The sequence below is a fragment of the Malaclemys terrapin genome, chromosome 4, assembly GCF_027887155.1.
Source record: "Malaclemys terrapin pileata isolate rMalTer1 chromosome 4, rMalTer1.hap1, whole genome shotgun sequence".
Lineage (NCBI taxonomy): Eukaryota > Metazoa > Chordata > Testudines > Emydidae > Malaclemys > Malaclemys terrapin.
In genome coordinates, this window is record NC_071508.1 from 112,375,691 (window position 1) to 112,392,033 (window position 16,343).

Here is a 16,343-nt window from a genome sequence, read left to right on the forward strand (position 1 = left end):
GAAAGAGTTTATATACATCTGGGTATAATGCTTAAATTATCCAAAAGTACAAAGTTTGGTTTAAAAAGTCATAAAATACAGATGGTACATAATCTGCAATATCCCAAATTAAGGCTGATAAATTTAATTATACAGTTTAAATATTAGCATCCAAATATTCAGGTACATCACTCATGAAAAGTTATACTAAAAGTAGCTTGTGGAAAGCAAATATAGTAATGAGTGTAGATTGTCCCTCAGTAATTGAGAATATAGGATAGGTTGTCCCTCAGTAAATACAATCCATCAGAGAAGTACTTCAGTTACTTTCCTGACTTCACTTCTCAATGGCACTCTAGCTCATTTCTCCTGGAATATTGCATTCAGGTCTGGACCCCCTGGGACCAGTAAGACATTGTCAGACTGTAGGGAGTTCAGAGAAGGGCAATAAAAATGATCAGGCACCTGGAGGAAGGGATTGACTTAGGAGGATAGATCCAAAGAACTAAATATTTATCATTTGATCAAACAATGACTTGTGGGGTGGGGACTTGAGAATCATATATAAATATTTGAAGGATAAAGAACAAGGAGACAGAAGAATTATTTAGGGTTGTTCCAATGGGGTCTAAGTAGGAAGAACGGGATGAACCTGAGTAAAGGAAAATTTAGCCTGAAAATCAGAACAAAGGGCTCCATTAGATGCTCAGATACCACAATAATGAGCACAGTATAAATACCTAGAGAGACACCAGACTGCAGAATAGTCTCCCTAGGGAAGTTTTATCTTTGTTTCTCTGCTTCTGCTAGAAATACTTGGATGAGCGCAAGTTGAGACTCTGGGATTTCTTTAGAAACATGGACAAAAACGGAAGTATGAAGATCCCTGTGGCAGAATTCCGGAAAGCCATGATGCAGGTGTGCTTCAGAAACAGTGTCCTCTAATTTTCTTAGGGCAGGGTATTGTTATGAGGAAGCTCACACTGCAGAAGCCCCCAGATGGTGCTGGTTGAGTCCTGCTGAGAGGAAGCTCACACCACTAGGCTAACTCCACATGTGCCATGAGAAACACCCCTGAATGAGGCCCAAAGGAAATGCCACGAGACCTAATATCTGATGTGGATGGCAAAATAGCCATGGATCCATTCTGGACAGGGCCGGCTCCAGGCACCAGCTTACCAAGCAGGTGCTTGGGACGGCCACTTCGGAGAGGGGTGGCACGTCCAGCTGTTCGGCGGCAATTCGGCGGACGGTCCCTCACTCCTGCTCGGAGCGAAGGACCTCCTGCCGAATTGCCACTGCAGATCGCGATTGCGATTGCAGCTTTTTGTTTGTTTGTTTGGCTGCTTGGGTCGGCCAAAACCCTGGAGCTGGCCCTGATTCTGGAATAACATTAACCATGTAAAATCCCAGTATTCCAACTCCCACCTATCCTGGTTCCTCCAGGGTACTTAAAAGAAACATAGATGATGAAAGGAGACTAATTGTGTGGAATATGTCTATTGGATTTTATGGAGGATCTCTGCTCAGTGCTATGGGAAAAAGCCAAGCCACTCCAGTCCCTGCCAACACATCCTGAGGAAAAATTCCCTCTTTGGCTCTAACTATGGTGCCTGTGAGAAAGCATCCACTAGGGTGACCAGACAGCAAATGTAAAAAATCGGGACAAGGTGGGGGGTAATAAGAGCCTATATAAGAAAAAGATCCAAAATCAGGACTGTCCCTATAAAATCAGGACATCTGGTCACCCTAGTGTCCACAGTTCAATGTTTAATCCTATTTACACCTGACAAACAAGGGGTGCAAAAAACAACTGCATTTTTTCTTGAATCCTCGGTAAGTGGATTCTGCCACCTGGTGAAATTCTTCCCTCCCTTTCTAATTGCTCCAGGCTATTCACCTAGTTATTAAATAGTGAACGCTTCCCATGCTGGTAAAAAGAGTTCTGTGTGCAAAGAAGCCAGGCTGTCTGGCACCACTTGTATTTCAGCCACTGGGAGCCACAAAAGGGGAGATAATCACAAGTCTCCTTTCTCCCTTCTCCAACCAGCAATCAAGAATTCCACTAGATCGAGCCCAGATTGGAGAACTGGTGCACAAATTGGACCGGCACCGGACAGGAATGGTGGATTACAGGTGAGTGAAGCATCTCCTGCACTTGCTTTCTCTCTCATTTTCTTCTTTTCTTTATTTGTCTCAGTTCTGATTGACACTGAATGAACCTATACTAGTTCGCTCTGGAGGGGAGGACACAGCTGGGGCACATGGCGTTGGTCATTCAGGGATCCATCTCACATGATACAGACTGCATTTTTGAGTAGCCTAGAGGTGAGATTACCTGCTGTATGCATAGCAATCCTTTTGATCCAGGCCAGAAGTTCTATATTTTTCTGCACTCTTCTCATATACCACAAAATCCCTCATGTTTCCCAAACCTGCTGTGAAATGGCATGAATCTCACAGCGGAATGGCATTTTCACTGCTGCACATGTTGTTGTGTGACAGTTATGGACTCTCCAGGTATCTTCTCAGCATCACCCTCCCCTCTGAAACCCAGGAGAAGATTCCAGAAAGGCAGCAAATCTCTGCTTTCAGACTCTCTATTCCATCCTGAGACCTCCATTTCTTTGCTTCCTTCTATGATCCTTCTTCTTAGGGGTCCCGGTCTTCCGCACAAACCTACTTTCAAACCTCAGTGCCTTCCATAATTTTGAATAAATATCAGCCTATAGCAGTAGTGTGGAAGTTCTGAGAGTCTAAGTGGTCAGACACTCCAAGGCTGTTAGAAGCTGCAGGCCAAGCCACTTGTCCTGGGAATGGAAATTGCCCCTAGATTTGTAGTCTCAGATGCGACTGATGATCTCAAAGCTCTGATAATTTTGCCTCGATATCCTCACCCTTCAAATACCACCATGGATTTTAAATATTTCATATTATAGCCTACATTTAAGATCTGAAGCACAGGGGCCAGTTTTGCAAATGTTAATCTATTTCTATCCAGCTGGATCTATTTCATGTGCCATAGTGTTACTGTCACACATGTAGCCAAGAGATGGGACAGGTCTAACTTTGATGTCCAGGTTGCTCCCACCTCAGACAATTTTTTCATGGCCTTCTCAGTCTCTTTCAGGCATCTAGGAGGAGGGAGGAGGTTCATTAAACTGGTTTTAAATCCTGATTTCTCTTCTTTCACCTTTTAAATCAGTTATTTAAAAGAGAAGCAGCCAGCACAGAAGCCTAAAGAAGAGGAGGAGGAGGAACCTTAGGAGAGAAGCCAGGAGGCAGGTCAGCTGGTGAAAGGTGGAAGGATAAGTGCTGGAAAGAAGCTAAAACAAAGTGACCCATGGCTTGGAAAAGTAGAGGAATGTGGGACTTCTGGTAGTCAAGGCTAGTGAATCTAGAAAATAAAGTTTACATTCCCCTACATGTCTGGGACAGGTTTGTGAAGGTTGTAGTATAGTCCCGTTGACCAAGGAGAGAGAAGATAGCTCCATGAGAGGCCAAGTACCAGCACATCTTGCTCCACAATCTGGGAGTGCTGCACTTATTTGCAGAGAGGGAGAAGGAGGAGGGCTGTAATGGGGGAGTCCTGTGGAGTTATATGCTACTATTGCCCCCTTTCTGGAGCAGTGTGGTCGAGGTCTAAATGAAGTCCTGTGCAAACACCACCAGACAGATCTTAGCAGCCTTGATATAGGGACCTTGAAGGCAGGAAGAGAATTAAAGAGGGGAGCAGCCACACTTAATGCTGCCAAAAGGATTAAGAGAAATAAGGGTTTAAACAAATATATCCAGGGGGAGAGAAATACTAGAAAGGCAGGAGTGGGATGAAATCCATGACAGACCTAAAATTGCTGGGATACTGAATTGCTTTTTAAAATCTTTAACAAGAAAAATAAAGAGGTCTGACAATTACTAATAAGTAATGGAGAACTTTTAAATATGATAAACAGGTAATACCTTGGAAAAAATGAACAGGTACAAATTAGCAGATCCAGATGAAATGTACTTTAGGATGTTTGGAGAATTGCTAAAAATTGACTGTGCTGCTAACAAACTGTGCTGTACTAGAGGATTGGAAAAAAGCTATGGGGGAATCAATTGTCAAAAAAAGAAAGAAGAATGATCCTGGCAATTACTATCTGGTAAGTCTTAACTTCTGCCCCCACCAAAATTCCCATCCAAAAACTCCATTGACTTACAGTTAAGTTTACTCAAGTGTATTTCCTCACAACAATGCAAACTCTTACAAGCAATGAAGCCGGAAACTAAGGCAACAGTCACACTCAACACAAGACCGATCTCCAAGCATTAGATCACTATCATCATAATTCTATTACTTTTCCAGAATTTACCTCTGTGTTCTCAATCTCTCTCTCCTCCAATACATTTTGTCCTTTCTATTACTGGTATCTTTATCCCGAGCAGATGCCTTTGTCTGACCTGAGAGCTTCTCTGCTGCCATCAACTCTCCCCCAGATCCTAGTTTAAATAATCCCCTCAAATCTTGTTATGTGGAGGCAATGGGTTGAATGCTGGGAAGATGAAATATAAGGACACTGGAATTGAAGCTAGGGATTTCTGTGTGTGCACACTTAGTGGACTGAATAGTGGAGGGATGATGAAGGGAGAGGAAATTAATGTTTAATTAAAAAGAAAGAATGGCCATACTGGATTAGACCAATGGTCTGTCAGCCCAGTATCCTGCCTTCCCACAGCAGCCAATGCCGGGTGCTTCAGAGGGAATGAACAAAACAGGGCAATTATCGAGTAATCCATCTCCTGTTGTCCACTCCCACCTTCTAGCAGTCAGAGGCAAGGGACACCCAGAGCATTGCATCCCTGACCATCTTGGCTAATACCCATTGGTGGACCTATCCTCCATGAATTTATCTAATTCTTTTTAAAACCCAGTTAGTTTTGGCCTTCACAGCATCCCCTGACAATGAGTACTACAAGTTGACTGTGCGTTGTGTGAAGAAGTACTTCCTTTTGTTTGTTTTTAGCCTGCTGCCTATTAATTTTGTCGGGTGACCGCTGGTTCTTGTGCTACAACAAGCTTGTAGCTAATGAACTGAAAGCCCCATCTCACCAGATGTCTCTGCTTATATTTGGTATCCCTTTCTCCCTTCCTTTGTTTGTCTTTGATTTGCAAGATCATATGCTCTTCAGGACAGGGACTGAGACTTCCTCTGTATTTGGAAAGCACCAGCCACATGGTGGATGCTACTACAAACTAAATAATTAATAATATTAGAGAGACACTTGAGGGAAATCAGAAATAAGCATGATTAGGGGCTGGAGGAGTTGATTTATGAAGAACGATTAAAAGCTAAATAGGTAGTGTGGCTAATATATGTCTAAGGTAGACATGATGACAGTCTACAAGTAACTGTGGGGTGCAAACTCTGAGAGAGAGGAATTATGTAGGGTGCTCCAAGGGGGTATAACTTAGAGTTGTGGGATAAAGGTAAAGAAACACCATTATGTTGTTAGAGGTGAATATTTATAGCCACTATCCAGGGAGGTCACTATTATATAGTGGGCACATAACAAGGAACTAAGAGTTTGGTAAACAGAAAATAAAGACACTCTTGCATTCACCCCAACCATGGTGTCCTGGGCTTCTGTAATTTCTACAACCACCACCATGCCGCCTGCTAAACTTTTTAAAGAGAGTTAGATGTAGTGCTTGAAACTACATCAGCCCCTGACAGCCCTTGCTACTGTTTGTAGTTTTACAACATTTTTTCTATTTCCTCTGTTGCTATGTGAAAGATCCACTCAAATGACAAGGCAAACTGACTAACTAAGGATCCAATCCTTCAAGCAGTTACTGCCAGGCCTAGTGCAAGATAGCATGAGTAGAACCACTGAAATCAGCGGACCTGACCCTCTGTTGCCCTACACTTTTATTCATCATCATCATCATCATAGTGCCAGGAAGTCCCAGTCATGAACCAGGACCCCACCGTGTTAGGTGCTGTACAAACACAGAACAAAAAGACAGTCCCTAACCCAAAGAGTTTACAATCTATGTAGTAATTTACACCAATACAAACTGAATGCAAAGTTGGGGAGGTGTTGGAATGAGAGCATGGTGATTTACTAGTATGATACACCCACTTCACATTCAGTTTGCACAGGTGTAAATTATTACATAGATACAGGGCAGCAGAGAACCAGACCCTATGGTACTACTCAGCAGTAATCACTAGGCCTAGCAGTAAATGCCTGCAGGCTCAGGCCCTGATTGACTATACAGGGAATCAGTGAAATTGACTGTACCCATAGTGCAGTCAAATGCACAAAATACACCATCTGAAATCACAGAGAAAGTATTTATTTTACTCTTTCATTTCTAGGAATTTTACAGGTCACTTATAAATAAAACTAGTTTAAACCAGGGATCAGCACCATCCTGTTGCGCGACGGACACTTGACAAAAGTACTGGACTTAGTGACGGACATTGGCGGGGGGTTATGTCATTCAGTCATTCAACCCGTAAAATAACGCACATAATTTTCCACACTGAAAAAAAACAGTAACCTAGCTAGCTAGCTAATAATAATAATAATTAATAATAAATTCATTGAGATTTTTAGCTGAAAGGTGCTGTACAAGTGCAAAGTATTATTATTTAAAATAAGCAATTACTCTTCTCTAGCCTGTGACTTCGAGATCTGTTTCAAGGCATTAAGAACTTGGATGTGTACAATGTATAATTCGTTACATAAACTATTTTATTACTGGATTAATTGCCTAGTTACTTGGCTTTCTTCCTGCAATGACACAATAGTGATGAATTGTTTGTTAGAAATACATAGACTTTGTGGCAAAGGAAGGGGACAGCTAGAAAAATACAATTGCTAGCTTTTAAGATTTAATATTCTGTGTTCAAAAGATGTTAGCAGTTTATCTAAAATTGCCAATATCAAAAGACTCTGAGTTCAAAGGAAGCTACCCTGTTTAGTACAGTGCAGTGCAGTGAAAGCTTACCTAGAACAAGGTTCTGATTGCAGATGAATGGGGGGAGGGATAGCTCAGTGGTTTGAGCATTGGCCTGCTAAACCCAGGGTTGTGAGTTCAATCCTTGAGGGGGCCACTTGGGAATCTGGGGCAAAATCAGTACTTGGTCCTGATAGTGAAGGCAGGGGGCTGGACTCAATGACCTTTCAAGGTCCCTTCCAGTTCTAGGAGATGGGATATCTCCATTATTTGAATTTGAATGAAGTGGTGAGCTGTATTAGAAAAGAAAAAAGGCTTAATGGAGACATGGTGTGTGGCACCCTAGCCATACAATAATACAAATAATAAATAATAATAATCCTGGAAAACAGCCTGCTAATGATTTTACTCATATTGAATTAAATGGAACTACACAAATGAGTAAAATTACTCATGAGTAAATGTTGGCAAGATTGGGCCCAAAGTTTTTCTAGTGAAAATCTGCATTCCTGAGTTTTGGGTGGGAACCATGAAACCAATGAAAGTTAACATGACTGGTGAAACTTTGGAGCCCAGCATCAGAAATTGCAAACCAATTTCCACTTGGTTTTTAAGGCTGGACAAGGAAAAGAATTTCACTGTTGAATGTTAACCGTTAACCAAAATAAAATTTAATGTGTATAGTCTAAAGTTGCCCTTGAGTTATTGAATCATTATTTACAACTGAGCAGAAATTGGTTTCCATTGAGTTCACTTAGGACCTGATCCAAAGTCCACTAAAATCAGTGGGTAACCTTCCATAAATTTCAAGGGGCTTTGGGTCAGGCTCTAAGTGCTGAAGACAATTCTTAGTGCTATAGCATCTGCCAGCAGCAAACTTAGACATACCAGACTCTTTACAGGCGATGTGCTTCCGTTTCCTTATTTTAACAATGCAATGACATTCTAACATAATTTCTGGTTTAAAAATCAATTAAAACATTTTTAAAAATGCATATTTAGCATTAATCCCATCCAAACCCCACTATCCAACTGAGATTCATGAAGAAATGTGTGACTAAATCTGCACAATCCTCATGCTAAACTCACCTCGGGCAGCTCCCCGTTCCTGCTGTTGTTGGTGGAGGTGCGGACAGGCAGCTCTGCAGGCATGTTGCCTCCGTCTGAAGGTGCCGCCTCCCCCACCCACGTGGCCACGGTTCCCGGCCAATTGGCTGGGAGCCGCAGAGTTAGTGCTCGGGGACGGGGGACGGAGGCAGCGTGCAGAGCCACCTGGCTACACCTCCACCAGCAACAGCAGGTACAGGGAGCCGCTTGTGGGGAGCCGCCCGAGGTGAGCGCCCCCCACGGACCTCAAAATTTTTACCATGGACACTTGTGTCCATGTACGGACACGTTGCCGACCCCTGGTTAAAACTGTTTCAGAAGAAGGTGTGGTTTTTATTTCTATTTTTTAAAATGATGATGTTTCTTCTAAAAAGGAAACTATACGGTGATTTGCAGGAAACATTTCCTAAGGGTGAGATTTCAGATTATGGCGTTGTCTCCCTGCCAAGAGAAGGCCCAGGTCCATCACTTGGGTTATTTAGAACTAGGTCTGAATTAAGCTCTAGAATAGAATAGTCTTCAGGGAAGAATCTGGCTCTGCCCGCACTAGGATAGACTAGATGGGACATGATAGATCATTTACATATCTAACTTTTCTGAGCAAAGATGATCCTCAGGACTATGATGGGGCAATATTTGTGGGCCACCTGAACTACAGGAAGTGGGAAAGGGGTTTACCACAATCTCTGCTAGTTTCTTGCATTTGTGGCCCTCCCCTGCCCACCGGGGGGATGGAGTCTTTAGGACAGTTTTACGAGCTTTCATTTTCTTATGGCTTCTCTGCATTAAATTAAAATTTGAGCTCCACATTACAAGTTTATCCAATGTACGAAAACTTCCACAGAAAATTGTCTGGGTGCAAAGTGTGTCTAGTAGGAGCAAGTTGAAATCACCACCCATGCTCTGATATCATTACACTGCTTATCCAAAGCGACTTTCACTTACAGTTAGCTACCTGCTACAGAGACTATCCATACTAGAGTGTGTGGATAACTAACTGATTTGTCAGTCTGGTGAGTAAACCAGAAAAAAAAAATCATTTTGTAGTGACCCAAAACATTTTTTTGCAAACAAAATAATTTTTTAAAAGTTCAGTTTGAGCCCCAAATAAAAGGTTTTATTTTCAAGCTTTTTTTAACTTTTAACAATTTTTTAATAAAATTCTAAACAAAACATTTGACACCAATGTTTGCCTTTGGTCGAAACTTTGACACCATCAGATCAGGATTAAACAAAGACTGTGAATGGCTATCCAACTACAGAAGCAGTTTCTCCTCCCTTGGTGTTCACACCTCAACTACTAGCAGAGCACCTCACCCTCCCTGATTGAACTAACCTTGTTATCTCCACACTGATTTATACCTTCCTCTGGAGATTTCCATTACCTGCATCTGAAGAAGTGAGGTTCTTACCCACGAAAGCTTATGCTCCCAATACTTCTGTTAGTCTCAAAGGTGCCACAGGACCCTCTGTTGCTTTTTACAGATTCAGACTAACACGGCTACCCCTCTGATACTAAACAAAACGTTTCAAATCAAAAAGTAAAAACATTTTTGGAATTTTGGGGGATTCTTTTTTAACTGAAACAAGTCAGCGAGTTCAATACAAATTCACAAAATGTTTTGGTCAATCAGAGTCTGCCTTTGGTGAAAAAAGGTTTCATCTGAAAAATGTCACCCAGCTCCAGTCCAGACAGAATCCCACAGCTCTTGCCTGTGCCTCCACACTGCACTGCACAGAGAGCATAGGCTGCAGTACACTGACCCTCTCAGATGTCTGGGGGCAGTAGCCTATGCAAGATCTTGACAGTGTATGATTCAAAGGAAGCCAAAGCATAAGAACACGAATCCAAGATAGTGTTTTGAGCTCATCAGTATCTAGAGCAGGGGTAGGCAACCTATGGCACGCGTACCGAAGGCGGCACACGAGCTGATTTTCAGTGGCACTCACACTGCCCGGGTCCTGGCCAGCAGTCCGGGGGGGTCTGCCTTTTAATTTATTTTTAAATGAAGCTTCTTAAACATTTTTAAAACCTTATTTACTTTACATACAACAATAGTTTAGTTATATATTATAGAATTATTGAAAGAGACCGTCTAAAAACGTTAAACTGTATTACTGGCACGCGAAACCTTAAATTAGAGTGAATAAATGAAGACTCAGCACACCACTTCTGAAAGGTTGCCGACCTCTGATCTAGAGCCTACTGCCTTTGCCAGAAAAGAGAATGGACCCAGGCAATAGGGAGCAGCAAGTTGCCCTTAACTGTAGGGCTCTGCATCCTGAGGGAACAGGTGGATGTCTGCAACCACAGTAACCTTCTGTTTACTTTCCATTTTCTCTGTCCCCCACTCTTCACTATCTCTTGCTGCATAGGAGCCTGGTGGACACACAGAAGCAGATGGTACAAGACCAGCGGTGGCAGCTAAAGAGGGAAGAGTCACGGCAGAAGAAGGAGAAGCACAAGAGTGAGAGAGTGCTGCAGACTTTCAAGAGTGCCGTGGAAATGGTCACATCACGCAGTTCCCTGGTGATGTGTTCTGGCCAGAAGCCACTGGCACTGCCCAAGTCTGACCCTGCCCACTTCTCAACCACTTCTCTCAGCTCATGGTGCCAACCAGCCATCACCGGGGAATCCACAAGCAGCCAGAACTCTGCTGAGCCAGCATTCAATGAGCAAAAGGGCCCTTCCAACCATCAGCTGTCCCAGAGTGAACCACATTCAGCCTCATGGGGCATGTCAACCTCTGATCTGGAAGTGAAATTTTACTCCCAGCCCAACGTCAGCATCTCAGAAGCCCAAACCCACTCCCAGTACAGCATAGCAACCTCCGACCTGGAAACATACTCCAAGGCCCAGTCTAGTGACAATGCCATTTCTTACAGGGTGATGCCATGGGAGACCAGAAGTTCTGCTCACGAGTCCCACTACTTGGCCAGGAACTGCCATGCTGCCTCATCACCACAGAAGCATGGGCACAGTGCTAAGTCATCCAAATGACAAGACTGAGGTGATGGGAAATGACCAGCCCAACAAGGGATCAGGGAAGTGGTGATGGGGGTCTCAGAGGGTGATAGTACATAGGGATGTGAATGGTTTATTTCCTGGTAACAAACCCATCCCCTTTCTTCTATCTCCTTTTCACTGCAGTTCATCTGTGCTGTGCTACAGAAATGCCCTACCTAGCCAAATGCAAGCTACTAAAATTCACACCTCTCACATACACTCAGGTGAGGGGAAATAATACCCAGCACCATAAGGGACAGTGGGACTCCACATTCTAGCTCACAGTCACCTGGAAGCTGAAGTGATGACAAAACAAAGGTGAACCTGGTGTTCAGGCAGTCAGATACCACCACAGTGATGAACACAGAGTAAATGGTTTGATGAACAAGTTAGATGGAATAGGTAAGCATGCTTCACTATCTCAAGTGCTGGGTGAGCTGTTGGTACCCTGGGTTTGCTCCCCTAGTTAGGGTGTTGTACCTCACAGTGCCTTGGGTTACAGTGCTCCCTGGGTTAGAGTGCTGGATGGGTAGGAGTGTCCTGGGTGTGCTCCCCTTGAATGCTAGGTGATTTCGGGTACCTCAAGTGGATGTGATTGTTGGTTGGGATGTGAGTGCCCTGCATGTGCTCATTTAGTGGGAATGAGGATGTGCTCTCCTTGCTCCCCGATTAAGGAGAGGGATTCTTCACTCCTACTAGATGTATCAATGAGTAATGGGATGCAGTCAAGAACAAGAAAATTTAAGTTACATAGCAGTACAAACTTCCTAACCGTGAAATGTATTAGTGGTTCTCAACCTTGGGACTGAGACCCAGGCTGGGGCCCAAAGATGCGTTCATTGTGAGGGGAATCACAAAACTGTGCAAAATTTAAACTGGGCATTAGAAAACTGGTCTGTAGCCCTTGCGGTTGCAAAGAGCATAAGAACGGCCGTACTGGGTCAGACCAATGGTTCTGGCAGTGGCTTGTACCAGATGCTTCAGAGGGAATAAACAGAACAGGGCAATTATTGAATGATCCATCCCCTGTTGTCCAGTCCCACCTTCTGGCAGTTAGAGGCTTGTTGTTGTTGTTCATCCTTAGAATTCGAAAATGACCATGACATAACTGGTTGGTTTGGTTTCTGTGAACACATGAGTGGCTGATCAGGCCAATTTGAGCTTTGAACTGCCTATGGCAAATTAAACAATAGATGCTGCTATGGGTTGCTTGATTAAGAGCAGACATGCTGCTGTTGTGAGATTTATGCTGCTGGTGCTTCTGCTCTGCCTCAGCAGTTCTCCTCTGCTCATAGACTGTAGCTCCAGTATGAATGAGGCTTTGCCAGGTAGCACCATCATGAGCGAGATCTTCCCAAAACTCTGGGTCAGTGTTGAACCGCCCCAAGGATAACTTGAGGGAGTCCTTGAAACATTTCTTTTGGCCTCCCTGAGAACACTTTCCCTCCTTTAGCTCACCATAAAAGATCTTCTTTGGCAGTTGCTCATCTGACATTCTGGTGACATGGCCTGCCCATCTCATCTGTGATTTCATCAACAGAGTATGGATGCTTGGAATGTCTGCCCATATGAGAACCTCAGCATCTGAGACCTTGTCTTGCCATCTTATCCTCATCAGTTTCCTCAGACAGCCCACATGAAAGTGATTCAGCTTCATAGCATCGTGGCTGTACACCATACAGGTTTCTCATGCATACATCAAAGTTGGCAATACAGTGTCTTTGTAGACCTTTAGATTTGTTTGTTGACTAATGCCTCTATGCTCTCACACATGTGTACGTAGTCTGCCAAAGGCCACACTTGCTTTGGCAATTTTGTCATTGGTTTCATCATCGATGTGAACTGCACATGAGAGTGTACTGCTGAGGCAGATGAACTTGTCCACTGCCTGGAGGGTTTGGCCATTCACTGTGATAGCAGACTGTACATAAGGCTTTCCTGGTGCAAGCTGGTACATCACTTCTGTCTTGATGTTGATTATGAGACCAAAGTTGTCACAAGCTGAAGAGAAATGGTCCATACTCTGCTGCATGTCAGACTCAGATTTGGCATTCAGGGAACAGTCATCAGCAAACAGAAGATCACAAACAGTGACTTCCTGTACCTTCGTCTTCACCTGTAGTCTCCTCAAATTGAAGAGCTTGCCTTCAGTCCGGTATCTGATGCCAATTCCAGTGTCACAGTCACAAAAAGCATCCATAAGCATGGCAGAGAACATCATATTGAAGAGAGTTGGGGCCAACACACAGCCCCGCTTGACTCCATTGGTGACTGGGAATGGTTCAGATGAGTCACCGTCATCCACAATGTGAGCGAGAATGCCACCATGGAATTGCCGAACCATTGTGATGACTTTCTCTGGCAACCGAATTTTGCCATGATCTTCCAAAGGCCCTCCTGACTGACTGTATCAAATGCTTTTGTCAGGTCAATGAAAGTCATGTACAGGTTGGAGTTCTGTTCCTGGCATTTCTCCTGAAGATGACAAGCTGCAAACCCCATTTCTATAATCCCGAGTCCTTTTCTGAAGCCACGCTGACTCTCAGGCAGGAGCCTTTGTTCAGTGTGTTGCATAAGGTGATTCAGCAGAATTCTGTCAAGAATTTTGCCGGCTACTGACAACAGGGAGATGCCCCAATAGTTGTTGTAGGATTGTCTGTTGCCTTTCCACTTGTACAAGTGGACGATGGATGCATCCTTGTACTCCTGGGATATAGTTCCTTGAGTCCACATTGATTGGAAAAATTCAGTCAGTTTCAGAGCTATGTGTGAGCCTCTGGCCTTGTAGACTTCAGCTGGTATAACATTTGCTCCAGGTGCTTTGCCATTTGACAGCAGGTCAATCACTTTCACAGTTTCAATTAACATTGGGGAATCAGCAAGAGATATGTTGATATCGATCTGGGGCAGTCGATCATTTGCCTTCTCACTAATAGATGACTGTTGATTGAGGATGTGGTTAAAGTGTTCTGCCCACCTTTGCAGTATCTTTTCTTTATCAGTGAGCAGTGTGGTGCCATCAGCACTCAGTATTGGAGATGTTCCTGATGACCGTGGCCCGTAGATTGTCCTCAGAGCATCATAGAAGTTCTTCATGTCATTCCTGTCTGGGTAGGACTGAATTTCATCTGCCTTGTTGCTTAGCCATGAGTTTTCCATTTTTCTAAGTTGGCATTGGACAGGCCTTTTGATGTTGTTGAAGGCTGGCTTCTTAGATGTTGAAGTGCTGTCTTCTAAACTGGCTTTATGGAACTGATGTTTCTCTTTCAATAGTTCCCCTATGTCAGTATCGTTTTCATCAAACTAATCTTGATGTTTATGTGTGATGGAACAGAGAGTATTGGATGAAGCTGAGTATACAGAGTCCCTAAAAGATGCCCAATTTTCCTTAACGTTATTAGAGTTTGCATCAGTTGTTTCAAGTTGGTTGTGCAGTTCTTCAGGAAAAGCTTGTTTCACATTCTCCTGTTTCAGTTTGCAGTAGTCCTTTCTCCCTCCCAGCCCCTCCCCCTCCCCCCCATGTGTGCACATATGTATTTATATATACACATAAACCCATAATGGGCCCAATTGTCCTCTTACTTAAACCTGTTTTACTCCTCTGTAAATGCGTTTCTCCTGATTTACATCAGTGTAGATGAGAGGAGAATCAGGCCCAATGTACATAAAATGTGGGTACGCAACAAATAAAAGCATAGAAGGACTAGATGTGATTTCCGTGTTCAAAATGCACCAGTCTGAGTACTCTCTTAACACATGTACAAATGAGTCTGTTTTTCCTTTTACCCAATGAAATTTCAACCATTAGTATTGGAATTTACAAAGAAGGAAAGTTAAACAAGTTGGGCCTCAGAGCTCCCTGGCTTCCAAAGACTTAAGTGAGTATCCTGGGGCTGCAGCATTTGCAGGATCAAGACCTTTTTAGAAAAATTTCACTAGAGGCCTAATAAGAGCACCCAGAATAGTAGGCACAAATGAGACCAGTGAAGAAGGAGAATCGTGATGACGGAACAAGACAAATGAGGCACTGGCTTGATTGCAGTATATGATGCTTACATGAAACATCGGGGAAAATTATTATCATGATTTTATTACTGAATCTGTTATGAGATTTGGCTTGTATGGTCATTATGTTTTGATAAATAACAAGTAGTACCTGAATGTTATTTTTATTTTCTTGCAAGTGCAAAAATTTTAACAGATTTACAAAAATTAAAAAACAAACAATTTGAAAATAAAGACCTAATGTTTTCCATACAAATTAATACCTAAATCCTGCTTTCTGCAAGGACTCTATATTGTATAGGACCAGAGTGAGAGGCTTTGAGCAATGAGGTAGTTAAAGGGGAAGCATTTACAATTGGCATGTATGTGCCTAAAGTGAAGCTTATTGATTTGTAGAGAAAATCCCTGACTTCAGTCTATGTCTGTCTATCCTTCTTTAGGGATTGTCTACATACAAAAGTTGTGTTGTTTTAACTATAGCTGTATTGTTAAAGCAGTAGAACACCCCCACCCCATCCCCTGGGAAGGGAAATAAGCTCTACGGGTATGAGGCACCTTTATACCTTCATACCAGTATAACTGTATCCACATCAGGGATGTCCTGGCATAGCTATTTTGATAAAAAATAATCCCATCCCTGTCTGAAACAGTTAGACCAGTTCAAAATCTGTCCGTCAATCAGGCCTGAAACTGTGAGCGTTCTGGGGCAGGAACCATCTATTCTTGTATGGATGGAAAGCAAGTAGGACATCATGGGTGCTACATTAAACTAATAATAATAATAGCCAGAATGGAAGACCTAAACTTCAGGCCCCTGCCTCCTGATGCCTTGAGACACACAGACTTGTTACTGAAACTGAGCAATCCTGTTTTGCAGGAATTTTTATGACATACAGAGGGACAGTTTCCTGTCTTGGCCACTAGGTGTCACGTCAGTATCAAAAGTCTGAAGACACCATGGGCTGTTTCATGCCTGGCCACCCATTGGCATCACACAGGTCCTAGTTTTGACTCATTCCACAAATGTAGAATCTTAGAAATGTAGGGCTAGAAGGAATCACAAGAGGTCATCTAGTCCAGGCCCCACCGCTAAGGAGGACCAAGTATATCTATACCATCCCTGATAGGTGTTTGTCTAACCTTTCTTAAAAACCTCCAATGATGGGGATTCCGCAGCCTCCCTTGGAAGCCTGTTCCAGTGCTTAACTATTCTTATAGTTAGAAAGCTTTTCATATCTAACTTAAATCTCCCTTGCTACAGATTAAGCCCATCACTTCTTGTTTGACCTTCGGTGG

At 43.1% G+C, this 16,343-nt stretch overlaps 2 protein-coding genes across 2 annotated transcripts in view; one reads left to right on the forward strand and one right to left on the reverse strand.

The window, feature by feature from the left end:
* Nucleotides 1–11,036, forward strand: part of LRRC74A (leucine rich repeat containing 74A) — a 31,669-nt gene extending 20,633 nt beyond the window's left edge. The window contains exons 11-13 of the mRNA XM_054027731.1: nt 790–897; nt 2,030–2,115; nt 10,412–11,036. Of these exons, the coding sequence (XP_053883706.1) occupies nt 790–897; nt 2,030–2,115; nt 10,412–11,036 (819 nt within the window). The remainder of the gene's footprint in view (nt 1–789; nt 898–2,029; nt 2,116–10,411) is intronic.
* The window catches only part of ANGEL1 (angel homolog 1), a 230,098-nt gene that overhangs the window by 50,470 nt on the left and 163,285 nt on the right, over nt 1–16,343 (reverse strand). The window lies entirely within an intron of this gene.